The sequence below is a fragment of the Terrapene carolina genome, unplaced genomic scaffold (genome assembly GCF_002925995.2).
Source record: "Terrapene carolina triunguis isolate 2854851 unplaced genomic scaffold, T_m_triunguis-2.0 Scaffold102, whole genome shotgun sequence".
In the NCBI taxonomy this organism is placed as follows: domain Eukaryota; kingdom Metazoa; phylum Chordata; order Testudines; family Emydidae; genus Terrapene; species Terrapene triunguis.
Window position 1 is genome coordinate 2,428,451 of NW_020664453.1, and position 27,474 is coordinate 2,455,924.

The following is a 27,474-nucleotide window of genomic DNA, read 5'->3' on the forward strand; positions in this document are numbered from 1 at the left end:
TCCAGCACCTATGCCTTTCTGAACGGAGCCTCTCTGAAATCTGCCTGCTGCAACAGGTAGGCCAGACACGCAGCAGCTGGATTGACTAAGTGCCCGTACAATGGATCTCTCAGCTGAGGACAGGGATGTGAAATGCTTCTTAAACAACTGATGCCCACCTTGCACTCTTCTGACTTCCCTGCAAATGAGGGTGTTTTCAGTGGAGCTGGAAGATGTGATCTTGCTTTCTCCATGGTTTTTGTGCCTTTACGCTCCATTACCATTAACGCCAACCCTTTTGCTGGGTTTAACAAAATATCTTTTCACTCTCTTGTTCATTGTGTCTGACTATCAGTAAAGAATGTGGCATTGTCCTCTCCAAAAATCCAGTTTTGGTTGTCAGCAGGCGTGGCTGTGAGTTAGAAATTTAAATCCCCACCTGGGGACGTATGCTACTTAATCTCTTATTGAAGTCAATGCAAAACAAAGCTAAGGTGGGAGGAAGGGATATGGGAGGGTGTGTATAATAAAAATCCTTACTTGATTGACTTAAACATCTGGCAGCAGATGCTGTTAAAGCCTCTAAGAAGCTATAGTTGAGAGACCAAAGGATAGGGGTCAAATTTTTCTTTATGGACACACTAAGTCCCTGGGGTTGTCCGTGTGTAGCTGAGAATAGCCCTTATTGACTCAACTGGAGTCAGGCCCTGAGCTAATTCAGCACAATGTGGGGGATTCCCTCCTTAAACAGAAGATGCCTGTCTCTAAAAAGAAACATCATGCCTAGGGGATGAACTAAGAGCTTCACAAAAATGCATGGAACTTAGATGTGAGGTTGCAGGTTCCCTTGGATTTTAGACCCTCCTTGTGGAGGAGAAAGTTTGTTCTTTTGTTGCAGACAGATCTCCATTTGTCATGGTAGTTATAGTCCCCTTGCTGATCACCAGTGATTGCAAAAGGGCTCTTGAGGAGAGCAAAGCAAACTGCACTATCCTATTATGTGCCATTGTCAGGATGTAGATTTCTGTACTGGGGGATCTGTTTTTCCATTGCCTTGTGTGACATCCGTGCCAGGTGGCTGTAAAACTCTTCCATCTGACCTGGTGGCATTTTACCCCACTCTGCCCAGGCATCAATGACGGGGCAAGGCGCTGGAGGATCAGGCCAGGGTTTCTTTCTTGCTCTCACCAAGTTCCCAGCCCATTTTCCTTGATGACTTCCTCAAATCTCCCTGCTTTCATCCTCCTGGAGCTCAGCCTGCTCCCTACAGTGTCAATGGCAAAACTGCTGATGTTCAGTGGGAGCAGGATCCCATCTTTCATGAGGAATGGCCTCCTGCTGGAGTCTGCCTGCATCCGTCACTGTCTCCACCTTCAGTCAAGGCAGGTTTCTGGAGACTTTTGCCTACACAGGGGGGAAAGATTAACTCATTGTCTTCTCAGAAGAAGGCAGGCACTCACCACCCCTCACTGTCTGTAAACAAAATAGAAATGTTCATGTCCTCGTAGTTTTTCACTGAATCCTTTCCCATCTGAGCCTTTTATCCTTGAGTCAGTTTTCATCATTCTTTTCAAAGATCTAATTTCCCCTTTCCCTGCCTTTCTCTCCTTCCCTACCAGCAGCTTCGTTCCCCATAGCCTGCTGAGCTCCAAAGAGGACTTGGGCTATGCTTTGCATTTGACAGACCCACTACATGGCCATATGTTTGCAGACCCACTGGTCTTACCCCTCTTCTGGCCTCTGCCTTGCCCAGAGATTCCCTGTTCTCTGGTGCTGAGGGACTTTCCATGGACTATGGCACTATAATGCGAGGAGGATATGGACTGCCAGGGACAGTTCTACTGCACTGCAATCATGGCCTTACACACCAAGGGCAGGATTTGCTCCAAACTCAATATCAGGAAAATCCATTTGTGACTGGGGTCGCAGTGGGGGCCAACTGGGTTCACTCAATTAGGGTGAACTGCAAAGAATGGGGCAGACAATCCCCCAAATGCTGGTGGATATTCCAAGACTTAGCTTTACCAAGCCAACATAAAACAGCTTCTGTGTTACCTCACTGATTGCCCAGAAGCCAACAACACAGTTCCCTTGAAGTAACCCAGCCTCAGGTCTCCGTCCAGGTACCCAAGTCAAATATGATGAAGATTTCTGAAAATCTTATTTCATCATATCAAAGAAAAGGTTCTACCAATCCCACAGGATTGGACACATTACCTCCCAGATTAATGAATATTCCGGATCTTACCCAAATACACGCTACAGCCAATTATTAACTAAACTAAAATTTATTAAAAAAGAAGAGAGAGAGTATGGTTAAAAGATCAATATACATACAGACATGAATTTAATTCTTGAGGTTCAGACACATAGCAGAGATGGTGAGCTTTGTAGTTGCAAAGAATTCCTTTAGAATTTAGTTCATAGGTTATAGTCCAATGTCCAATATCATATCCAGGGTGGACTAGCTGAACTGGGATCTCATCTTGTGACTCAAACGTCCCCTGATGAAGCTTAAGCAGATCTGAGATTAAAAGGATCAGGGCCCCAGGATCTTTTATACAATTTCAGGTCTTTTGACAAGTGGAAGTCCCTCGGGGAACAATAGGTAACCAAGGCATCTTTGAAGTGGGTCCATCACTGGTACTAAGCTATGTGAATTAACATAAGACAATTGCCTGTTCCTCCACCATTCACCAATGATCTGCTATATATTTCAGAGAGAGATGAATACAGAGAGATCCTGTGTTTACAATTCATTTAAATGCTAGGATGTTCTTTTGATCTCTGAATTAATAGTTATAGTAACAGACAGGAACTGTCTGTTTACATGGCTAGCACCAAAGATACACACAATCAATATTACCTCTAACTTCTAACAACATAGGTTTGCATTTCAAAGTTCTAGCCTATTTACCATGAATGGCCTTAACTACCATTCGCATACCTTTCTAACCTGACTTTAAAGTGGGCTCTTCAGCCTGCAAACTGCTTAACCCTTTCTGGCCATGAGTTATATTTTGTATAAGATTTGCTGCAAATATATAGCAGTGGTAGCAACAATGGTTTGCATAATTATATTTTAATCAGACAACCTCACACCATTAAATCTCACGTTTAGGGGAGAATTGACTTGTTTCCACGACAAATACACCGTCATACCTCTCTATTGTAACAGCTTCCCCTGCTGGTGTGTGCTATCTCTCCTTGTCTTAGTCCATGCTTTCCTCTGTCATTGTTATCTCCTGAAAGAAGTTGAATCTACCTGACAGCTGTGAACATCCAGCACAGATAAGTAGTCATTAGATGTGGTAATTTCCCTCCTTCGGCTCAGTTAGACCTGCAAACATGGTGGACGGACCAACGTTAAAGGTGCTTTTGGCGGGATTCAAAGAGTTAACAGTTTTCTATACACTAGGGGCCAGATCCTCAGCTGGTGTAAATCTGCATAGCTCCATCAGTGGAGTTTCACCAATTTATACAAGCTAAGCTTCTGGCCCTAAAAGCTTCTCCACGACAACCTCAGTCTAGGGTTGAAAACTCCAGTGATTACGGTAATTCTAATGCCATAGATGGCTAGATAAATACTGAATAAGAATATGTATGCTGTAAAAAAGTTCTCAAAGCAATCCGTAGAAAGACCTGTAATGGTTTCACCATCTCCACTGAATAAATGGTACTGCCTCCCACTCGTTGAGACTGCCGTTTTAATAATTCTTCTCAGTTGGAGGCAAAGCTTGATACAGAATAGGATAGAAAAAAATACACCTTTCCATTAGAGAGCATGGGAAATCAGAGTTTGAGTAGTTGTAAAGTCCTTGATGTATCTTATTCACTTCTGGTTAATTTAACACTTGTGTAAACTGTTAAATTAATTTAAAAAAATAAAGATCTTTACATCAACTTTGTAAGTCCCTTTCCAGCTGTCTAGTAAGAGAGCTATTCTATAGTCCTATTCTGCATTTTTCCAGCTGTCAAATTAGAAGCCTCCTCTTTGATGGCTACATAGTCTTTTTAAATATTATTCACAAGCATTTTTACTGGTTTACATTTCTTTGTACTAATAGTAATTAGAATAACTTTTACAGCACACTGGCATTTTCCTTAAAGCACCAGTAACTGGAAAAGCTGAACACGAGGGTTTTGGCATCATTTTATTTACTTTAAAAGAATTCATTTAGCCCGCTGGGTAAGAGAAGCATCTTTAGGCCACAGATAAGACAAAATAAATTGAAGGCATGATTGTAAAGAATTTTAACCATAAATTCTCCCCAAACTCACTTTTTCTTTCGTGCTTGAGGAATAGAAATAGGGCCAAATTCTGCTCTCATCTGATGCACACAGGCTTCACACCTGCACAGGGACTCCCTTCTCACAGATCTAATTGCAGGATTGGGGCCAAATTCACGGACTTCTGTTGACACTGGGGTTACTCTGGATTTACACTGGTGTGAATGAGAACAGGGTGTATCATGCAGTGTTTACTGCCTAGCTATACGATGCAACTTCTGTGTGCGTCTAACACCTAGCTAATCTAGAGTATTTGTGAAAGATTTTATTTTTGTGTAACTCAAAGAACACCAACAGTATTGTTTTTAAACCAGCAGTACCCAGCTGATTGCACAGGAGTGGGACCATTATTGAGAAGTGAAATGTATGTTTGAAAGGGAAATGAGCTGTGATGCGGAACTGCACACCAGCTGGACTGGACTGCTCCCTGAAGACTTGATCCTACTCCCATTGGAATCAAAAGAGCCTTTTGATTAATTTCATTGGGCACTGTGACAAGATGGTCAATATAGTATGGTGGGTCCTGCACTTTTCTTGGTGGGGGGGGGGCTAAAATACCACCCTCACCCCTTGGGTGGGGTACCTTCAGTCCTTAAACACTGGGGGAGGGAATGTCCCTCCCCTGCTGCAGCAAAGTCTCCCTTACTCTGATTTTCTGTTCCTCCAAGTCTCACAGCACAGCTCCAAGCTCCAGTCCTCTCTCCTTCCCTGTGACTGCCTGAAGCAGGAGGTTTTATTAGGTTTCTAACAGGGCCTTAATTGATTACAGGTGCTCCAATTAACCTGTAGCAACCCTCCCTAGTCTACAGGGAACCACACCTTAATTAACCTAGGGTTTATATACTTCCCTTCTACCACTTCCCACTGCTCCCTGGCCTTCCTGTATCACAGCACTTACACTTCAGCGAAGTCAAGGCGCTCATGTTTCAGAGCAGGCTGCACAGTAATCTGTGTGTAAGGTGGCTGAGGGCAGTGATTGCCAAAGCAAGAAACTGATTGGCTATTAGGTGTCTTGGCTTCATCACCAGTGCCTATTCAACACATGGTTATGACATCGATTGCACTACTGCTTCATTTGCATATTCAAAGCAGTGACATCTGGTAGTTTACCATAACAAGCTGGGGTAAAATGACTGTTCCTGATCCTGTTACAGGAAGGCTGCATGTGTACATGGACACTCCCCTTCAAGAAGGTGCAAGTGGCTCATTGGAACACCTTAGCCTGATGCTTGAGAGGAGAAGTCAGGCATAGACCACAGGAGCCAACAGTATCTCTTGAGCAAGTCTTGGGAGCAAGAGAACATGAATCCAGTCCATGTAGGTGAGGAGTCAGGCACTGCTCTGAGGATCCAAGAGCATACCCCTATGACCCAGGAGGGGGAGGAAGGTACCAAGAGTTTGGTCACTGGAGGTGAGGAGTCAGCTGATGTCCTGATGACCCAGCTGTGCCCTCTGGGACTGGAGGAAGTGGTGACCAAGAATGCTCTACATGATGGCCTGTCGGAGCACTGCACCGCACAGGCCACTTCTGACGGTGAGGAGAGATGTGTGTCTGGGGAAGGTGAGAGGCCTATGTGTACAACATCCTCACATAAACATTAGATGCTGCGGCACCTCCAACCAGAGAGCTCTCCAAAGAAATGGCATTGTGAGGCCCTTGGCCCAACTGCGTCTTAACTACCAAGGTGCTTGTATGGCCACAACACCACAGTGCCTTCGAATATCACACAAACATTCTTTGATCAGGCTCCAATTTGAAAAGGTGCCGCAGGCACTCAACACCCATTGGCTTTCAGTGGGAATTGGATTCCTAACCCCCAGGGAAAATCCTAACCTCAGTCCTCACAGCGTCCCCCTTAGGTGGGAAGGGTTATCATCTCCGCTTTACAGATGAGGAACTGAGATACTGAGAGAGACTGGGCTGAATTCTCCTGTCTGCCAAGTTTTTTTTTTTGCCGCATGCACTTCCTGTGCTGGAGATGCTTCTTCAGGCATTACCGGACTGTGGTAAAGAAGGCGTGGAGAGGTGGTGTGGCATTATGAGGCTCCACCCACTTCCTAAGGGCCTTTAAGTCAGCAGCATAAGCCACATTCCACTGCAGCTTTCTCTTGCACCGGAACTAGGCATCTGAGAATCAGGGAGCTGCGACTGGCTTCCGGACAGCCACCTCTCTCCACTGCACCCAAGTTAAGTGACTTGCCCAAGATCACACAGGAAGTCTGTGGTAGAGCTGAGAATTAAACCCTCATCTCTTGATTCCCAGTTCTGTGTCTTAAATACAAGACTAGCCTCCTGTGAATGCCAGAGAGGGAGGAGCAGCAGGTATTTCTATATTCTTTTTTCCACCATGCACCCCTTTTAACCAGCTACTGCAGAATTTTACCCTCTCCCTTTTTATCAAATTCAGAAAATCCCAGTGAAGCTTGTGGGACAATAAGGCAGGATGTGGGAGAAAAGGAGGACAAAGTGCAGCCGGCACTGGAGATGGTGGCACTGAATGATTGCAATAAGCTGGTAGGAACATGCGCCATGTCTCTAGTGTCTCTCTCCCCTCACACTTCTATGCACTTTAATCCAACCATCCCATGACATTTATCATTCACTCAGAAACACTGCATAAATGCCTAGCTGGACTAAGTGCCTAAGGTTCTGACCTCATTCTGTCCAACCAGCACACACATTCGGGGGCCAAGTAGCTTGTGGTCTGATTTTACTTCTGTAGGGGTGTGTGCGCGTGTGTACTTAATAATTTCCTCACAACAGAGAATGTGTGAATCTTCAGGAGGTGTTTTGATGGGAGAAGTGTTTAATGACTGATGTTTGTCAACTTTCCACACTAATATCACATGTTCTTTCCTTGCTTGGGTGGGTCCACGATCCAAGAAGGAACTCGGCAGGGATGTCAGCGGGCACGGACAGAAAACAAACTCCCTTCACAGCCAGAAACTCATGGTTGTCAAGCAGACTGTGGTGAGTAAGATCTGCCCATGTGACAGAGTGGGATGGATGAGCTATATCTAGAATTTCAAGGAATGCTGTTGTTGCTCTGCCTTATGAGAGCACAGATGAGACAGGCATGGGCTCAGACACTCCAGAAGCAATGAGCTGTGGGTATTAATTAAGCAATTCCATGTTATCCAAATAAAGGTGCTCATTGAATAACCAGAGGTTAGTGTAGAGGGAGGAGTAGCTATAGAGGGTGTGATGGGGCAAGGCCAGATGGCTACAGTAAAGTAGTGAGGAACAGTATTAGTATCAATGGTCAATGCGGGTCTGGCTGGAGAATCTTGCCCGCATGCTCGGGGTTCTGCTGATCGCCATATTTGGGGTCGGGAAGGAATTTTCCTCCAGGGTAGATTGGCAGAGGCCCTGGAGGTTTTTCGCCTTCCTCCGCAGCATGGGGCAGGGGTCGCTTGCTGGAGGACTCTCTGCGACTTGAAGTCTTCAAATCAGGATTTGGGGACTTCAACAGCTGAGTCAAGGGAGAGAATTATTCCAGGAGTGGGTGGGTCAGCTTTTGTGGCCTGCATCATGCGGGAGGTCAGACTAGATGATCATAATGGTCCCTTCTGACCTAAAGTCTGAGTCTATGAACAGGTATGTTAGCCCCAGGCTAAACAAATCCCTGGTACCATGGTAACCAAATGGCAGTTGCTCCAGGTTAATCAAGACACCTGGGGCCAATTAAGATCCTTCTAGAAGGCAGGAGAGACAGCTAGATTGATTGGGACACCTGAAACCAATCAAGGACTGGCTGGAACTAGTTAAAAGCCTCCCAGTTAGTCAGTGAGGTGTGGGTGGTAGCAGCTGTGCTGTTGGAGGAATGAAGTAGTATGAATCCATATCAGGTGCAAGGAAGGAGGCCCTGAGGTAATTGTGAAGAAGATATTGAGTGGGGGCTGCTGTGGGGAAGTAGCCCAGGGAATTGTACACGCCCTATTTCCAAAAAGTCAGCTTCCATAGCTGCTAAGTTTAGGGTCCCTGGGATGGAGCCCGGAGTAGAGGGCGGGTCCGGGCTCCCCCTCTCCCCTCCCTGATTAATCACTGATACTGGGAGACAACAGAGACTGTGTGAGGGAGGGTTGTTTCTCCTCACCTCCCTTGCTGGCTTATGATGAAAATGGCTCAGTAGACTGTGACCCTTGCCTCTAGAGAGAGAAGGGCTATGTGGAGGGTCACAGTGAGCCTCTGAGGCTAGCAAAATCCGCCAGGAAACGCAGGACCCACGGAGTCAAGGACAGAACTTTGTCACAAGGGCCACATATGGGTGGTGAGTTTTCCTGACACAGGAGCACTGTTCCAATGCATGTCTTTGTGTATTTAATTTGGAAGGACTCTATTGCAAGCACCATACAAAAGCCAGAACCCTAAGCGTTACCTGGTCACAAAGGAGATCCAACCAGCCCATCTGTGCTGCCCAGGCAGCAGCAGACCAACCTGGCACCAAGTCAAACTTTCGGGCAAGCCACCTCCTAGTTCAAGTGATCTCTTCCCCTGGGGCGAGGGAGTTAATGCAGAATCCAAGAGGAGGCCCAGAAAATGGTCAAGAATAAACCAGCTGGAATAAATGAGCCTTGCAGAGTACTTTAGAGGTAGCCAGTGAGTGGCTCTGGCCTACATCTCCTGAGGTAAATTCGTCAGCAGAGGAGACTCCACCGAGAAATCTCTATCCCTGGCCCTGTTAGAGAATGGACTTGCCCCAGCTCACTTTCACTGTCAAGCGGGGACACAGGGCGAGAGGGTCAGAGAGGGGAGTGATTGGGTCTGCTGCTCATTATGGATTTATTCACTTGGGGGGCCTGGCTGGGACTTTGGTCTGGCCTTGGGGGTTAGCTACCCTCCCTGTGCTCTCTGGAGATTGGGGTCATCCCCTTGTTAGGGCAGAGGGACAAACACTGGGGTTGGCAGGGCTGCCAGGAGCTCATCACTACGTTTGTCTCCTCTGTGATTCACAGAAGCACATTAAATCGCTGCCGCAGGATTCGCTGGACTCGCACTCCAGTGCCGTGCGCCGTCAGGGGATTCTGCTCATCACAGACTGCAGGTACTCGGACGTCTCGCCCTGACTCTGTAGAGCCAGGAATCCGAGCATTCAGAGGGACAGAACGGGGAGCACTCACCTCGCTCGCCGCCTGGCTGGGCAGGTTGTTCAGACTGACATGCAGGATCTTGAATCCAAGCACTTGTTACAGTGAATGGTGTCTGAATGGAGTCTCCCCTCCCGCTCTGTCCAGATGTTTGAGGAGGTTCCCCTGTGAGTGTGGACTAATCCTCCCACCAGCAACGATACAGGATGCCAGAATAGCCACACCCCTGCTGCTTTCCCCGATGCCAGTCCTACACTCTGCCAGCACACGAGGAAAGGTGGTCTCCTGGTTATGGCCCTGGACTGGCACTCTGGAGACTGGGGTCACTTCCTGGCTCTGCCACAGACTCCTGAGTGGGCATGTCAGTGATTCAATTTCCCTTCTGTAAAATGGGGGTAGTAATGATACTTCCTCTGCCTGTCTTGGGTAATTCGATTATAAGCAGGGCCCTGTCGCTAAATCTGTATGGCACCTAACACAATGGGGCTCAAATCTCAGTTATGGCCTCTAGGCACGACTGTAACACAAATAACAATAATAATTAGCCCGGTCCCTGCTGTTCTCATCCACGCTGCTCCTTTATGCTGAAAGCATTAGCACAAACCTCTGCCAGCCATGTTTTCCCGTCCTTTCTTATGGCCCCACAGTGACAGAATGAAAGTTCCGGTGCCTCTTCCACAGCGGGAATTCCAATGGGTGCTTATTTTTCTACTAGCAAAGTGAAGCTGCCTCTGGAGGGTAAAGAGAAGTTGGATGTGGTCATTGTCTGCGTTACCAGCATCTCTGCCCTGCCCTCAATCGAGGCCTTGCAAAGGCAGGAAGGCCACAAAGTAAATGTGAAGGTAATTCATTGTCCTCCTCTGAGCATGTTGCCTCTGTGTCTTTTGGTTGGTTTACACCCACTCCCTTGGCTTGCCTAGAACCTGAATCTGAATCCTTCCTGCGCCATCAAATGTTGCGTAGGCACAAACAAGGCTCGACCATCCCTGTGTATCCACTCTCTGCATGTTCTCCATGTGTTACGTCCCATAGGGTTCCCTCTCAAGATCCTGTTTGATGGAGGGGTTCTTTCAGGCAGCCCATTTCCCATGTTCTTCCAGCTGCCCAATGGCACGCCTGCCACGGCAGACACACTGGCTTCATTCTTAACACATGGCCCAGATAGTTCCATCTCTTTTTCTGCAGAACTTTGGGAAGTTGTGTTTCTGTAGCTTAACTCCTTTCTAGGAGGATAGATGGTTGGCCTATCACTTGACTCCCAACCTGGAGGACCCATGGACTGCTTTTCATCTGGTCCCCACCCTTTGACATGTCCAGCTTGGGTGTCCCTCCCAGGAGTTACAGCTCTAACCAGCATAACTCACAGGGTCTTTGGCGCGCACAAGCCTTCACACCACATCAAAGTACTGTCTCCAGGGAAGTTTGGTTTTCCTAGAGCTGATTGGAAAAGTTTCCCCCTTGGTGTCTGGTGAGTAAGAGGCATGTGCGTTGTGTGAGGTGGAAAAAAGACTGGGGATAACAGAGCAACGAGGAGCTCTCTCCACCCTGCTGAGACGATTACACACCACGAAGCTGAGTCCTTGCTGGGCTTTGGGTCATGAACAGTGTCCTATGCCATGCTGCAGGAGGAGCCGTCTTAGCTGGTTTCATATCAGGCCTCCTGGCAGTAACAGCCAATGGAGGGGTCTGAAGCAGAGCTTGCAAAGTGTGTGTGTGTGTGGTGTCGCAAGACCCCCACAGACAGGCTCCTAGACATCACGGGCTTTGTCTGATGCCAAGTGCTGTGGCTCTTCTTCGTCTTTTCAGGATTTGTACAACCAGACTGTGGATGCCCTGGAAGTGATGCTGGGAGCTCTCCTGTCAGAGAAGCCAAACCCAGCTGAGCTGCAGAACTTCTTGGATGTAAGCAGCATTGAGCTGGTACGGGCAGAGGGTGGGGGCATTGCCATCTTGTGGCAGTGTGAGGAGGGGAGGGTGCGAGGGAGAGACGGGAGGGGTTGTGTTTCTGTTGTCTCTCGAATGGGACCCTATGTCTTGCTCCCTAGAGCGGAGATCAGGTGTAGTGTTGGCTGCTTCAGGGCAGTGGAAAGAAAAATCATTTTCATTGAAAACAGGGGAAAGGAAATTTGATATCACTTTTCAGGAGGCTCGTCCTGTTCTTCACAGCCAAGGACTCCCTTTGTCCTTCCTTCCAGTCGCTGACAGCTATGGCAAGGCTCTCCCTTTCCCCTGTCCCTTTCCCAGAGGAGTGGGAATGGAAGGTGGGTCTCTAGCATCAGCTTGTGGAGCATTAACTCTGGGGTCTCCTGTCTAGCTTGGGGAGTTTGAAACCAGAAGCGCAATAGCAAAGACTCTCACTCTCCTTCCTACAGAGACAATCAGACGTGGAAAAGTAGGAATGGCTCTCTGGTGCAGAGGGACCCACTTCTCCCTTCCTCTCCAGAGGGATTGAGTGATCCACGGATGGGGGAGTGGTATTCAGTGGTATTCAACCCTCTTGCTTCCTACCTAGAAAGTCCCTGAGGTCCAGGGAAGGGGGAGGTGCGATCTGCCTGAGTCTTCTCTGATTCTCTGGACATGACCGAGGGCTCAGAAGGAGAATGGGACCAGCCCTTTGGAGGGATGGAATACTGCAGCAGTCCCTCAACGCAGTGGGCTGATTACAGGACACTGCAATCCTGATGAACACAGAGGTGAACCGTATGGGGCTAAAGCCAGATTTACCTCTAAATAGGGTATGTGTCAGGGGAATTGTCCATGACACAAATCCTGAAGGGGAGCAGGACTCAGACAGCCTGTCTGGTTAATACCGTGGTGATCAGGTCAGAGAGAGAGAGCAGCTTTAGGGGTTCACTGCAACACATGCCCCTGTTCTGCAGTTTCTAACACAGGCCTCCCTTGCTTATTCCTGCAGCACTTGGCCCCCTGGATGACATCAGAGAAAGCTCATGAGCGAGTGAGGGCTGTGAGCACCAGTGTCTGCCTGTACAAGCGGCAGCCGAGAGTCCTAAGTTCTGTGTGAGTGATCTCTGACCCCTGGTAGCCTGACACCAGGAAGAATGGCCCTAGGCCATGCTCTCTTCCCCTCATGTGGGATATTTATGGCCACTGATGACAGGTTCTCCTTGTCCACCAAACCAGCACACTGTTTCCTTCCCCCTTTGATTTTCACTCAGATGTCACACGAATTCCCCAGGCTGAGGCTCCTGATTGGATGGCTGGCCCTGCATGTTGGTGACCCAGAGAAGGAGATTGGCCACCAGGCTATGGAATGCTTGTATTTCCTCTACTCCCTCATGTGGTGCCAAAAGGGTAAGAGGGGGCTTTCTGAACTCAGAGGACCCAAAGCTCCTGCCTGTGAACAGCTGGACCCTAACCCTGTAGGAACAGGCGTCTTCTCGGAGAACTAGTCTAGAACACAGCTTGTAAGCAGATGGCCATCTTCCCTTCTCTATGCTATAAATGGATTAGTTCAGAAACCCCAATAGGTCTTTAGGTGAGAGCCCTCTAGGGCAGTGGTTCCCAAACTCGGGACGCCGCTTGTGCAGGGAAAGCCCCTGGCGGGCCGGGCTGGTTAGTTTACCTGCCGCGTCCGCGGGTTCGGCCGATCGTGGCTCCCAGTGACCGTGGTTCGCTGCTCCAGGCCAATGGGGGCTGCGGGAAGCGGCGCAGGCCGAGGGAGGTACTGGCCGCTGCTTCCAGCAGCTCCCATTGGCCTGGAGCAGCAAACCGCGGCCACTGGGAGCTGCGATTGGCCGAACCTGCAGACGCGGCAGGTAAACAAACTGGCCCGACCCGCCAGGGGCTTTCCCTGCACAAACGGCGGAACAAGTTTGGGAACCACTGCTCTAGGGACTTTGCTGCTACTGTTGATTTTCTGTGGAAGTGCTCAGGTGCTGAGATGATGGGTGGCACTATAATACTCATGGAGGGATGGCTGGAGAGCAGAGCCACTGTTAATGAAGGTTACATTTAAAAGGGGTATATTCTGCAGAGGGGGTAAGGGCAGAGTATGCCCCAGGAACGAAGCTATTTGATGAGCTCTCCAGAAAGGTGGAATTGCTCTCATTAATAGTGTCTGCCCTATTCTGCTCCGATTCTTACCCCAAAAGGAACCCCCTACACACGTGCGTGCACATTCTCTAAGCTGTATTGTTTTCTTCTAGGTGCCAAAGATTGTGGACAGGAGCCACTCCCAGCTCAGAGCCATCCATCATTCCCATGCCAGACAGGTAGTGATGATGGCCTTATGCTTCCTGGCTCGTGCTTTCATGGAAGAAGTGTCCACAGCCCTTCTAAAGTGTCCACTCCCGCTGGACAGGTATGAAACTTCCTAATGACCAGGATACTGAGAGCTCACTCTTTGGGTTCCTTATTCTTTCCTCTCCTCCTGAGATGTCTCAGACTGTAGCTTCCTTGTTGTGCAGAAAATGTCTTTCTTGCCAAGGGTCGATTACACTACTAACCACTGAGAAATGAGACCCTCTCCGGCTTCCAGCCCAGGAAGCTTCTTCTCCATCCATCTCATAATGGCAGGAATCACAGATTTGCCCAGACGCCCTATGTGATATTTACTAACTGTGCCATTCGATGTGTGCCACTCGCTTGCTTGGAATGAGTGGAAGGGGGGAAATCCCACTGAGGAGAGCACCTGGGGCTAAATTCTCAGTCTGCAGAATTGGTGCATGACCACATGTACAGCTGCCTGTGTTTGAAAAACAAAAATCTGCATGTGTACATGGGTTCTTGCGTGCACTGGTACCATTGCTGGACATGCTCTCCCTAGACTCTGGATGCCTCAACCCCAACTTAAAATTCACAGTAGTTGGTGGGGGGGAGGAGTCACAGTAGATGGCTGAAGTCCATTGCTCCTGCCCCCCACAACCACCGTCAGATACAGTCCCAAAACATGATTTCCCCAGGCCATTGAATAACCCTCTTCAACCCTTATCCTGTCTCCTCCCCAAACAGCCAGAGTAAAAGATGGGCTTTGTGGTGTGTTCCGAAGGGTGACCAGTCCAGGCTGTAGCAGACCAACAAGGAAAATACATTCCACAGCTCCCACTGTTCTGTATCAAAGGCATTGCAGCTTGAGGGCTTTCAGAAGCTGCAGCTATGGCAATATGTTATGGGGAGAGATGGACTCCCAGGTAACCCAGACATACAGCGCTTTCTTTGTTGGTACCTGTGATGGATTCCCCTGGGGGTGCCATCTGGAAGTGGGATACCACTGAGCCCCCTTGACCCACCAGCCTGGGCTCCCTTTTACACTGTACTGCTGTGACAAGCTGACAAGCTCTCTTCAGGCTTCAGCCTGCACTTTCACCAGCACACATACAGGTAGGGACACACCCAGCTGCAGTTACATGCAGATGCTCTGACCAGCTACTGCACGGGAAGGCTCCAGCTAGGGCATCTCCCAGTTCATAAGGCACGCACCCCTTACGGAGTGTAAACCCAAAATTATACCATCTTGCACTGCACGGGGGAACTGTACAATGTAAGCTCATGAAATTCGCCCCCTCCCTCAATGTGGAGAGGAATATACCACAGCTTTCTGCCCTGAGTTATGACTTCCACACACTGGTTTTAGATAAAGCAAAACCAAGTTTATTAACTACAGAAGATAGATTTTAAGTGATAGCAAACAGATCAAAGCGGATTACCTAGCAAATAAACAAAAAACACAACCTAAGCTTAATGTACTACATAGATTGATATGGATAGCAAATTCTCATCCTAAGTGATGATACAAGCAGGCTGTAGATTCTTAAGGGGCAAGCTGCACTTGCTTACAGCTTGAAATCCCCAAGTGCTCCATTCACAGGCTAAAAATCCCTTTAGTCTGGGTCCAGCACTTCTCCCAGTTCAGTCTTTGTTCCTCAGATGTTTCCAGGAGTCTCCTTGGGTGAGGGAGTTAGTGAAGAACCCTGATGATGTCACTCCCCTGCTTATATAGCTTTTGCATATGGCAGGAATCCTTTGTTTCAAAGCTTGGTTCCCATGCCAGTCAGTGGAAAAATACTGACATCCCAAGATGGAGTCCAGCACTAGGTGACCAGGTCACATGTACCTGTAGTGTCATAGCAGCTATTACTCGGAGGCTGTCTGTAGAGTCCTCAGGAAGCCTCCCCAGGTGGGAGATAAGCTTCTCTGAAGGCCTATTGTTCTCTCTAATGGCTCATTAACTTTAATGGGCCCTTCCCAGCCAGCCATCTAGACTGAGAGCCTTTTGCCTAGTGGGCGTTCCCCAGGTTAAACACATTTGAAATACAGATACATAGTCAATATGCCTAACTTCAGATACAAAAATGATACCTGCGTACAAATAGGATAATCATATTCAGCAAATCATAGCCTTTTCAATGATATCTCACATGACCTACCTTGCATAAAATACATCATAACAATGTCATAATCATATCATAATATCACTGTGAAGAATATGGGTGCAGTGTCACCGTACCAACACCTGGAATTCCACTTGGAAGCCCATGTGCAGCTCCTAGAACACCAAGGTGATGTGCTTCCCTCCATTCAGGAAATGAACTGCTGCATTCTGGACAAGCTTTCGCTCCTGAATGGTATCAAGGTGTAGCCTAAAGGGGCGAGTGGATTACAGGAGTCTAATCTCAAGGTGACAGATAAGATCAGCAAAATTCCCATGTCCAAAACCAAAGGTCACGCTTGGCTTACCAAGCACGATGAGAAAGTGCCCTTTGGCATGGCTGTGCCCTGGGCTTCAGTAGTAGCCTTGAGTCTAGCATGACCCCAGAGCTGTACGCTGACTCAGAAATAATGGCTGTCCTCCATTGAGGTTAGTGGAGGTGATGTGATTCTAGACAGGTTTTTCTGGTTGTGTCCCACAACCTTCTCACAATCTCTCTGCCCTGCCTGGGCTGAATCTCAGCCAGCTCAGCCTCATCCAAGCTCCAGTCTCCTGTAGATGCGGGGCCATCCAGTCCCATTCACCAGCGAATCAGCTGTAATGATGATATACAGCTGGGTATCCTTCACAAAGAGCAGGCACCATTGCCCATGTTTCCTTTGTCACCCACCTAGTAGTCTTGTGTACACCTGAAACTAGAAATGAGAGCAGAACTCTACAGGATTCCACAGAAGATCAGTCTGGGGGTGGACAAACTATTCCCCATATTCACCCTCTCAGCCATCCCGTGTATATAGGAGCAAAGCCACTTCAAATGGGTTCCATCTACTCCTAAGCACACTTCATGATCAGCCATATCGAAGGCAGCTGACGTGCTGTCTTCATCTGTAGCCAGGAGACAATCAACCAGTGCCACTCGTGCAGCTTCAGTCCCATACCCAGTTCTACACACAGGATGAAGGGAAGCTAAAGACTGCAAATATTGCCAGAGTTGCTTTGTCTCCACCTCTGTGACGATCCTTCCCAAGAGTGGGAGATCTCATACCGGTGGTAGCAGGACCCAGTGGGCTAGGAGCCCCCTCACATTGCAGGCAGTAATGGTCTGTTCATGGCAAGGGTTGTACATCCCCAACCCACTGTAGATGCTAGGTCTGTAATGTGGCCAGGTATATGTGTAGAACCAGCAATTATCTGTGACAACCTCACATGTGTGTGACCTGACTGTATCTTGTAGGTAAAAAATATGGCTGGTTATCGTATAGCAGATTGCAGGTCTGACAGTGGTCTCAGCCCACCATGTTATCTCAAGGTGATGGAACGTGTACCACGGGTCACTTACTGCTTTAGGTACATAGTTTTGTTTCCTTGGTATCTGGGATGAGGCCTCGTTGTAGTCACCATCTCTCTGATGGAGCCCCTGACCCTAGTTTAGGTGTCATTTGTCCAGTCAGACTGTGGTGTGGCAGAGCTATATGTATCCGATCCAGCGTGCGACTGTCTCTCTCAACTCGTAGAGATGCAGCTGGGATGTGGAGAACACTGGCCAACACAGAGGCAATCTGTCACTCCCACAGACTTCTGGATGTGCTGCTGAAGGAGCTTCAGGAGAGGCCAAGTACCTCTGAGGATAGAGCCTTCATCATACCTCTAGCTGTAAGAAACAATTCACACATGACTCTCCCCTCTCTTCAAAGAGGAGAGAGGTCCACGTCTGAGAGAGATATTGCTGTGAATTCTCCCTGGGGAAGGGATGGGGAGCGCTGCCCTGTATCTCTGGCAGAGCCCTGAAAATGCTCCCATTTTCCATTTCTTTGCCTTCCGCAGGAAATGCTGTGTCCCAGACACCAGCCATCTTGTCATACACGGCTGGACAAAGCTCCCTGCGGAGCCCATCAAAGCTGCTACTTAATGACCTGGAGGGGACCTCACTGGTGCCATTTCCTCTGTTCCCCCAACAGGGACTGAGCAGTCAGTCTCCTCCCACTGTCTGCAGCACTCCACCTCCTCCCTCTCCTCTTTTCTCCTTCTCAGGGTCCAAGCAGGCTAGCTCCTGCCTCCATTGTCAGAGGGTGGGTGCACTGCCTCCCATCTCCATAGTGCTTCGTCTCCCCGAGGCCTGAGCACACCACTTCGATAGCAGCCTCAGATACAGCTGGTCCTGGTCAGTGGGACTCAAGCATTTTCCAAAGGAAGTCCGTATCATTGTCCCCATTTTACAGATGGGGAAACTGAGGCAAAGCGTGGGGCAGTGACTTGCCTAAGGTCACCCGGTGGCAAATCTGGGAACAGAATCCAGGTTTCCTGAATCCCAGTCCAGTGCTCTGTCCATTAGGCCATGCTGCCTCTTCTTTGGCATTGAAACCCTGGTCTCCTGCATGGCAATGCAGAGCATTACGCGAAGGGGTGGGGGTACCATGACAAAACAATCCGACCTCTTCTTACTGGCAAAGCCCTGGGCTAAGCAGCCGTGCTGGGGTCCATGCAGCCGAGGACTGGCTATGAAATGGAAGGGCTGGGGAGAGGCAGAGGATTTTAGCTGCATTTGTTTCCCTCCTCCAGGCAGCCAGCGCTCTGTGCGAGGTGTTATCCGTATCCATGTGCACACGGACGGTGACACGCTTCTATCCCCACCTCCTGATGGCTCTGCTTGTTCAGGTGCACTATACCATTGGGCTCAGCCTGCCCGACAGCGGGGTGTCCAGGAAGGAGCTCATCCCTGCATGGTAACTACTGAAAGGACGAGATGCTAACTGTGTATATCAGACTCCTCCCTGGGTTCAGCTGCCTGTATAGGTTACTTGTCATCATGTTCCAGGTCTTTTATGGCTTGCCCCCACCCTCCCTATCATAAGAACGGCCGTACTGGGTCAGACCAAAGGTCCATCTAGACCAGTATCCTGTTTTCTGACAGTGGCCAATGCCAGGTGCCCCAGAGGGAATGAACAGAACAGGTAATCATCAAGTGATCCATCCCCTGTCACCTATTCCCAGCTTCTGGCAAACAGAGGCTAGGGACACCATCCCTTATCCATATCATCTTTCATTCACTATCAAGAGGTCGACTCTTTCCTCCAATCAGCCCCCCAGTGCCAGCCTCCGTCAAACAAGCACCTTCACTGACCCTGCCACATGGGTGGTGCTCCCCATAAACATCTGCCAAGCTATTTCCAATCCCTTCTTCAAATGCTCCTTTGCCATGATGCCTACAAAAAACTCGACAACAGTCAGGTTGCTGGGGTGCTGAGACCACTGCCTGCCATGCTGACTGATACTGGCTCATTGTTTCCTTGTGCTCCCCCAGCTCTGTCTCTCTGTCCTCGTCTCATGCTGAGATGTAACCTGTTTGGAGCGGAGACCGTCTTTCATTTCTTGCTTTGTACAGCACCTGGCACAATGGGGTCCTAGTCCAGGACTAGGGTTCCTAGGTGCTACTGTAATACAAATAAATAATAATCTATAAGACTCTATCGTAGCTCCATGCTTTCCAGATGCTCCCACCAGTGAAGTCACCCCTCAGCACCCCAATGCTCCTCTCTCTTACAAACAGTGATGTTACAGCTCCATGCATGTGTGCTGTGGAGGGTGGAGTGTCACTGATATGTTATAGTGCAGTCTCTTCTATTTGCAGTACGCTTACCCGCAGCATGGCATTGGGCTCAACGGCTCAGTTATAGCACTGCAGGTGCCGCATGGGAGCAGTGCGGGCTTGGTCTCGGTTGCCGTGCTGCCTGTTTTAGGCCTCAGGGCAGTGACTGTGCATTGGACATGCAGTGCAGGGTTGGGGTTGCCATCTCTGACATTGCAGTGCACTGCGAGTCCCATCTTGACACAATGCAGGTATCTGGGGGGATGGGATAGAGGATTGCTCTGAGCAAGGCTGGTGTCGCTTTAATGCGGGTTTTGCTCTGATTGCAGCTGTGTTGTGAAGACAGTGAAGACCCTTCTCCTAAAAATGGGATGCCACTACGAGTTCACCTCTGTTGAGAAGGAGGGAGGCTGGGCACTGCTCACTAGCTCTGAGGAGCACCATCGCGGGGTAGGCCTGCTTGCAAGGTGAGAGGCGAGAGCTTTGCTCTTGACAGATCTTCCCATCCGTCCCTTCTGCCAACTGCTCCCCCCGCCGACTCACCTCCTCTGTAATAAGGGCATCTGTTTGCTCCCACAGAGCCATGGTCCACTATTCTTGCGGATCTTGTACCTTCTGGTCCCGTTCCTCGAACGAGGTGATAAACAGCACAAGCTCACAGTGATGGCCTTTTTCGTTGAGGTAAAAGTTATTGGCTCACATCTATTGTGGTACAAAAGAGCATGAGCTGCATCTTCCCTTTCTGGACTGGTCAGCTGACCTCGGACTCCAAGTGTCTCCTATATCTGATTCACTGAGCTTTTGGGGAAAGCCTGAATAACCCTTGAGAGTGTTCAAGAGACTATGTGCATGTGTCAGAAATAGCGATAATACTTTGCCCTTCTACAGCATCTACCTTCTGAGGCTCTCAAGACACTTTGAACATTTCTCCCCACCACAGCACATTGAGGTAGATGAGTGTTATCACCCCCATTTTACAGATGGGGAAACTGCGGCAACAAGGCCTTAACTCCCCAAGTCACATAAGAAGTCTGTGGCAGAGACCAGAATAGAAACCTTTTAGTCCTGTGCTTTGGTTTGTGCTCCTTCTCTTTTCCTAAATGTAGGTTTATAGTATGTAAATATCTTTTATAGACAGGCCAAAATTCTCAAATGTGGGTACCTGGCTTTGAGTACCCACTCCGTCTTTAGGCACCTGAATAAGTAGCCCAGTGTCCATAAGTGCTGAGCACCGGAGTTCCCATTGCAGTCAGTAGTTGCACAAAGGGGGTGTGGCCAGCACGCTGACTCCCACACACTGGCCAGTGGTCTGAGATCATGGCTTGGGTAGCATATGATTCACCTGCATAATCTCAAAAATCTTATAGTCAGCCCAAGGAATGGGCATCATGCCCACTGCAGACACAAGGGATGGTTTTTGCACTTGTTGGTGCGTGGAATAGACTTCATGCCCACAAAGAGAGAGTCTGTGAACATCTGGAATGAGATTCTTACCTGCCTTGAGCACAAGGAGCAGGCTTCATTCCCCCTCTAGGCATGGCAAATAGACTTCATACATGCTGGAGCATTTACAGCAATTTCATGGTAATGTTCATCCAGAGAACAGACAGACAGCTGTCTGTTTTGCAGCCTGTTATTGGCCTGCTCTTTGTCTTTTTAGCTTCTCCATATGCCACAGGCAAAGCGGCTCCCAGAAAAATATTCCGTGCTCCGTCTGCTGAAAGGACTGACTGACCCAGATCCAGTTATCAGAGCACTGTGCGTCAAAGGACTGATTACCATGGCAGACTGGCCAGGGCAAGTGAGATGGAATCCATTTCATTACACAATCAATATCCATGTAATTACTCCAGAAGTATCAGTAACACTAGTAGAAATCTAGAGTGACTCTCTCTGCTGATGGAAGTGAAACAGACTCCATTCCTGTTTGTGCAGAGAACTGCTGGCCTGGATCAAGGCTAGGTGAACAGCATCTAAAATTGCTCCAGATCCCAGCCTTTCAAAGCAGACCCAGAACCATTTATCTGGATCTGAGATCAGTGAGCAGCATTTAATATTGCTCCAGATCTCAGCCTTGCAAAGCATATAAAAAACCCTCTTAACTGGATGTACTTGAAAATGCTACTACAGATATCAGTGAAACTTTCAAGGAAGAGGCATATCCTCATTGATAGAGCACTACCAAATTCACGTCCATTTTGGTCCATTTCACAGTCATGGGATTTTAAAAATCATAAATGTCATTATTTCACCTATTCAAATCTGAAATTTCATGGTGTTGTAATTGCAGAGGTCCAGACCCAAAAAGGAGTCTGCGAAGTTATTGTAGAGGGGTTGCGGTACTGCTACCCTTACTTCTGCACTGTTGCTGGCAGTGGGGCTGCCTTCAGAGCTGGGCAGCTGGAGAGAAGTAGCTGCTGGCCAGGAGCCCAGCTCTAAAGGCAGAGCTGCCATCAGCAGCAGCGCAGAAGTAAGGATGGCATGGTATGGTATTGCCACCCTTACTTCTGCGCTGCTGCCTGCAGAGCTGGGCCCTCAGTCAGCAGCCGCACTCTCCAGCCACCTAGCTCTGAGTGCAGTGCAGAAGTAAGGCTGGCAATACAGTGACCCCCTAAAATAACTTTGCGACTCCCCCTGCAACTCCCTCTTGGGTCAGGACCCCCAATTTGAGAAACACTGGTCTCCCCCGTGAAATCTGTATAGTAAAGGGTAAAAGTACACAAAAGACCGGATTTCACAGGGGAGATCAGATTTCATGGTCTGTGATGCGTTTTTCATGGCCGTGAATTTGGTAGGGCCCTGCTCATTGGGTATCTAACACTGCACACTAGAGACAGGGTAGGAAATAAATTTCTGCATTATTGGATAAAATGCAATCTGAGGGCTGTGTATGGATTATAGCACTGGTTTTCAACCTGTGGTCCACAAACCCCTGGCGGTCCACAGACTATGTCTAAGATTTCCAAAGGGGTCTGTACCTCCATTCAAAATGTTTTAGGGCTCCACAAATGAAAAAAAGGTTGAAAACCAGTGGATTATATTAAAAAGGGCTAGGATTATACAGTGTCATCTTTTACGCCTTTACATTGTCTATTTTTGGCTACTTTAGTGCCTGGTCATGTCCTAGAAAAATCCGTTTATTTGAATTGTCATGGCATAAATGTGAGCAGAAATCAGTCATGTCATTAGCAATGAAATAAACGCAAAAGGGAAAAGAAAACCTCATGACCGCTTTTGTCAAGGCTGCTTCCCCACTCTGAACTTTAGGGTACAAATGTGGGGGCCTGCATGAAACTTCTAAGCTTAACTACCAGCTTAGATCTGGTCCGCTGCCACCACTCCCAAAGTGCTAATTCCCTTCCCTGGGTAGCCTTGGGAGACTCTTCACCAATTCCCTGGTGAATACAGATCCAACCCCCTTGGATCTTAGAACAAGGAGAAATTAACCATCCCTCCTCCTTTCTCCCACCAACTCCTGGTGGATCCAGATCCAACCCCCTTGGATCTAAAAACAAGGAAAATCAATCAGGTATTAAGAAAAAGTCTTTTAATTAAAAAAAAAGAAAGGTAAAAGAAAACCCTCTGGGAGAGATTAGCATACCAGCTCTCTCACAGACAACAGATTCCAAACACAGAGGATGTTCCCCTGGGCAAACCCTTAGGTACACACACAAAAAATACCCAAAATACCCAATTTGACTATTCCTCTAATTGCACAAGACAGGTTACAAAGAAATAAACATAAACCTATTTATTTCCTTCACTAATACTCACTACTTAATAAGAGGCTGAATTCTGGAGCTTTCCCACTCTGGTCCAAAGTGAAACTCAACAGACAAAGGGAACTTTTTTCCTTCCCTTTGAACCATCTTGTCCTCTCATTGGTTCCTCTGGTCAGGTGTCAGCTAGGCTAGGTGAACTTCTTAACCCTTTACAGGTAAAAGAGGCATTAACCCTTAACTATCTGTTTACGACAGCTTTGTTTCAAAGTTTTTTTTTGTTGTTTTTTTTTATTTGCCTCCTATATTCACACATGGTGAGCCCCAAAAAAGCCTCATACCATAGCTAAGACCAAGAAGTGAATTAGGGGAAGGGAAAGAATGTGACATAGGCTGTAATTTACAGGGAACAGGGTATGAATTCTGTGGAAAGTCCATTTTAAGCTAACCTTGCCATTTTCTTGGGGGCTTTTTCAGTATTTAGAAAAATTCTCACATTGGTTGTTTTCTTTTTAAACTGAAAACCAGAATCCTTGGTGAGACAGTGTGGGGTAGTTACTGCATCAACTTCTTCTGTATAGGAGATAAAGGTCCTGGTGCCAGCCATGATAAACAGCTTGTGTGGAGTGGACGGGAGGCTGGTTGTGGAGGCTCTTGCTGATGTGAGGAAGATTCTCAGAGGCCTGGATGTAGCAAGTTATGTTGGCTGCATCACCAGTCCCCTTAGGCTCCTCTTTGATGATGTAAGACAACGGTGTGTGTGAAAGGGATGAGGGAAGGGGAGCCGAGGAGCATGTCCCTTGCACACCAGCAATCAGTTGTATCAAATAATGGAAGTGAAACAATGTCACTCTTCCTGCTTTCAGTCCCTTCATTCTTGCTCCTGCCCCACCACAGTTGTCTTGTGCCTGTCCCAGCTCAGTGGACCCTGCTGTCTATGACTTGGAGGCACAGCCCATGCTGTAGCCATGCCTAACAGGTTAGGCCCCTACTATGGCATGTGATGGGGGCTGTTTATGGTGTGATACACATATGCCACAGCTACGCATGTTGTACATGGCATATTCAGTCACACTACACACTTTGTGCAACCGAGTGAGGCTGGAAAGAAGAGCGATTTCAGCTCTTATCATATATACTGACCTGTTAAGTGCTGAGTGCCCTCAACTGCTATTGATGAAGTCAGTAGGAGATGAGGGGACTCAGCACCTTGAAAGATCAAGCCCTGTATCTGTATATAATGCATCGCGAACACCATGTGGCACAGCTCTCCCTTACCAAAAGTGTGATGCATTATGGTAGCGGTTCTCAAACTTCATTTCATCGCAACCCCCTTCTGACAACAAAAATTACTACAGGACCCCAGGAGGGGAGACCGAAGCTTGAGCCCGCCCCAAGGGCTTCAGCCCCAGGCAACCCTAGCCCCACTGCCCAGGGCTGAAGCCCTTGGGCTTGGGCTTTGGCCCTGGGTCCCAGTAAGTCTAAGCCAGCCCTAGCAACCACATTAAAATGGGGTCGTGACCCACTTTGGGGTCCCGACCCACAGTTTGAGAACCGCTGCATTATGGGAAATGTAGTCCAACTGGGGATGCTGGCCCATAGAGGAGAATGGGAATACAAGGCACAGACTACAACTCCTGTGGAGCACTGCAATTCCCATTTTCCACTGAAATCTTTTGGCCAACATATTTCAGTTAAAAAACACATTTTCCACAGAAAGCAGGCTCTTCTTGCGAAAAAATAATTGTTTTGTCAAAAGCCCTAATATGGACCATGGAGCAGCATAAACATTGCAGTAATTTTCATTACAAACCAAGAGGAGTACTACTGTTCACTATCAAGACCCCTGTCTTCCTGACTTCCTCTGTTTGTGTCTCTCTCTCAGGAGAGAATGAGTGTGCGTTCTGCTGCCATTTCCTTGTTTGGAAAAATGGTCAAGAAGGTGACGAAGAGTCAGGGGCTTATGAAAGAGGAGGATGTCTTGGACAGCTTGATTCCATTACTTCTGCACCTGCAAGAGGACAACCCTGACATGGCTGAGGCAAGTTCCTACAGTCATTTAGCTCCAAGCCTCAGTCATCACTATCCCCAGACATCTTTCTCCATCTCCACCTTTCAATGTAGGATCTTCTCCTAATCTATCTACTCTAATGTGTTTCCTTCTGGAAAAAACGTAGAGCTTCCCTATCACCTCGTGAAGAAGAAATTCCAGGAGATTCATTTTCATTGCAGGTTATTAACAGTTGGAAAATATTGCCAGTTCCCAGGCTTTTAACTGTGGGAACTCCATCCTGTCTTGTAGAAATGTAAGAATGTCTTGGATGAATGTTATTGACTCCTGGAATGGAGACTACCTAAACAGGTGGGCAACAGGAAGGCTTGGCACAACCACCAAGAAGATGTGGATGAAATCTGTCAGTATCTTGTAAGTAATTTCTGGGTTCATTGTTAGAACTGCGTGTTGATTTGGTTGAGGGAGGGTTTACACAGAGTAAGATACCCATTTTTATCAAGCTGTGTGGGTAGGCTTATGAGGAGTTGTGTCGGGCCATCCCTGTCATTAAGCTTTCATTTTGTGCATTATTGATGTCTTAGGTGAAGAAACATCAGGAAAATGTCCAGAGGTTCTTGTTCTAAAGCCAGTGCTACCTCAGCAGCACACAGCCTTCTTTACGAAGGGCTGCAGCCATATTCATAGGTAAATACAGAAAAATGTGCATTTCTTTAGCAAATTCCATAGAAGCACTTTTTCAATCTTTTGCGCCGTTCCCTCTAGTACTGCAAGTTAATTGCTTTTTGCCAGATACCCTGATTTCTTGACCTTATAGGATTTAGTATTTGGTGCACTACAGAACCAGGAGTCACTCCTGGATTTTGTGCTATCAGAATACCCCTAAGGGCCCCACCCATCAGCAACTAATCCTGTGGGAACCTCCAAGATTCCCCTGGATGCTCCTATAGGAATTTCTCTGCAAAAATGTATGTCATCATCTTGAAAGCCAGCCTCTCAGTATGACCCCAATCCAAAGCTCATTGGAGTCAGTGGAAAGACTCCAGTTGACTTCAGTGGGCTTTTTAATCAAGTCCTATCTCCTTAGCTTCTCCATTTCAGAATTTAGGAACTTGTCCAAATACCTGACGGCATCCTTGTGTGAAAGACAAAAACTGTGCAAGTCCCTATCGGAGGGTGGGAGAGTAACGGGAATTCCCTGCTTTTAATGGCATGTTCAGGGTTCCTGGTTATGCACATGGACAACATGATGAGAATGAAAGATTTGGACATCATAAGTAATGGTAAGTAAATACCTCATTTTTAAATTCCTATGGCCTTGGATGAGTATGTGTGTGTGTGTGTGAGTGTGTATGTGTGTCTGAGGAGGCATTGGGATTTATATGCACAAAGATCAGTACTTTTGCTGTGCAAGAACTGTATAAATAGTACTGGTAATAGTTTGAATCTATACCTCTTCTTCCTCTATGCTTTATTCTTGGTGGCACCCCCAATCGCATGTGTTTGACTACCAGTTCTATCAACACTAATGACTCTCAAATCCACTCTGGACCCATCTCTCAAAGTTCAGTCTCTTTTCTTACACACACTGTCCAGCATCTTATATTGGTTGGCTCACCATTAATTCAAACTCAGTATGACCAGAACTAAACTCTTTTACTACTCCCTTTTTCCAATGTTGTAGGCAACACCACCATCCTCCTTGTCAACCAGACCTGTAACCTTGAATCATCTTTGTCTCCAAAGCCTGCCACGCAATCTTGACTTCTTTTTTGGAGCAGAATTAGAGTGTTGGTGGGTGTTGGCCACATGTAATAGCCGGATGTTAGACAGTGCCAGGTGCCTTCCTCAGAGAGCGTGTCTGTGGTTTCTTTACTCACTGAGCTCTCTGCTGCACAGTTATCAGTTGAGAGCTTTCCTGACCCACACAGTTGGGGTGTTTCTTTCCCCATTCCCCCAAGGGTAGAGCTGTTCCTGTGTGGGAGCAGGCTTCACTCTTCCAGGGCAGTATCCAGACCTGACTCTAGGCACTTGTTTCCCCCTCTGGGTTTTCCTCATTGGTTGCTGTGTTTGGGAGACAGGGGCTATTCCCTCTCTTTGCTCCTGTCCCTGGGGCTGCGGGGGGCTGAGAGGGAGCTGGCCCTGTTTGTGGGGATGCGGGGAGAAGAGGGGCTGTGTCTCAGCCCTGTCCCTAGGGGGAAGGTGGGGAGGTGTCCCTGACTCCCAGGCTGAGTTGGGGGGAGTGGTCCCCAGGTTGGTATGACATGGCAGGAGCTCTCCCTAACCTGCATGGAAGCTGTCCCTGGGTTTGTACACGGTGTGGGGAGCTGTCCCTGATCCCCAGGCCCTAGGGAGGGGGCTGTCCTGGGGTTTGTATGGGGCAGGAGGAGCTGTCCCTGATCCCCAGGCCGCG

At 48.1% G+C, this 27,474-nt stretch overlaps 2 protein-coding genes across 2 annotated transcripts in view; both read left to right on the forward strand.

The window, feature by feature from the left end:
* Positions 1-10,049: 10,049 nt before the first annotated feature.
* Positions 10,050-25,687, forward strand: LOC112120540 (maestro heat-like repeat-containing protein family member 7). The gene is given in 12 exon segments (XM_029911576.1): positions 10,050-10,199; positions 11,164-11,259; positions 12,272-12,322; positions 13,524-13,678; positions 17,260-17,398; positions 18,305-18,468; positions 19,661-19,798; positions 19,911-19,930; positions 19,933-20,012; positions 20,992-21,132; positions 24,936-25,091; positions 25,646-25,687. Coding segments are annotated over 12 exon segments (1,332 nt in total).
* LOC113404958 (tetratricopeptide repeat protein 4-like) overlaps positions 25,353-27,474 on the forward strand; it is a 12,577-nt gene continuing 10,455 nt past the window's right edge. Inside the window, exons 1-3 of the mRNA XM_026651778.2 lie at positions 25,353-25,475; positions 25,646-25,748; positions 26,282-26,344. Of these exons, the coding sequence (XP_026507563.1) occupies positions 26,342-26,344 (3 nt within the window). The 5' untranslated portion in view covers positions 25,353-25,475; positions 25,646-25,748; positions 26,282-26,341. The remainder of the gene's footprint in view (positions 25,476-25,645; positions 25,749-26,281; positions 26,345-27,474) is intronic.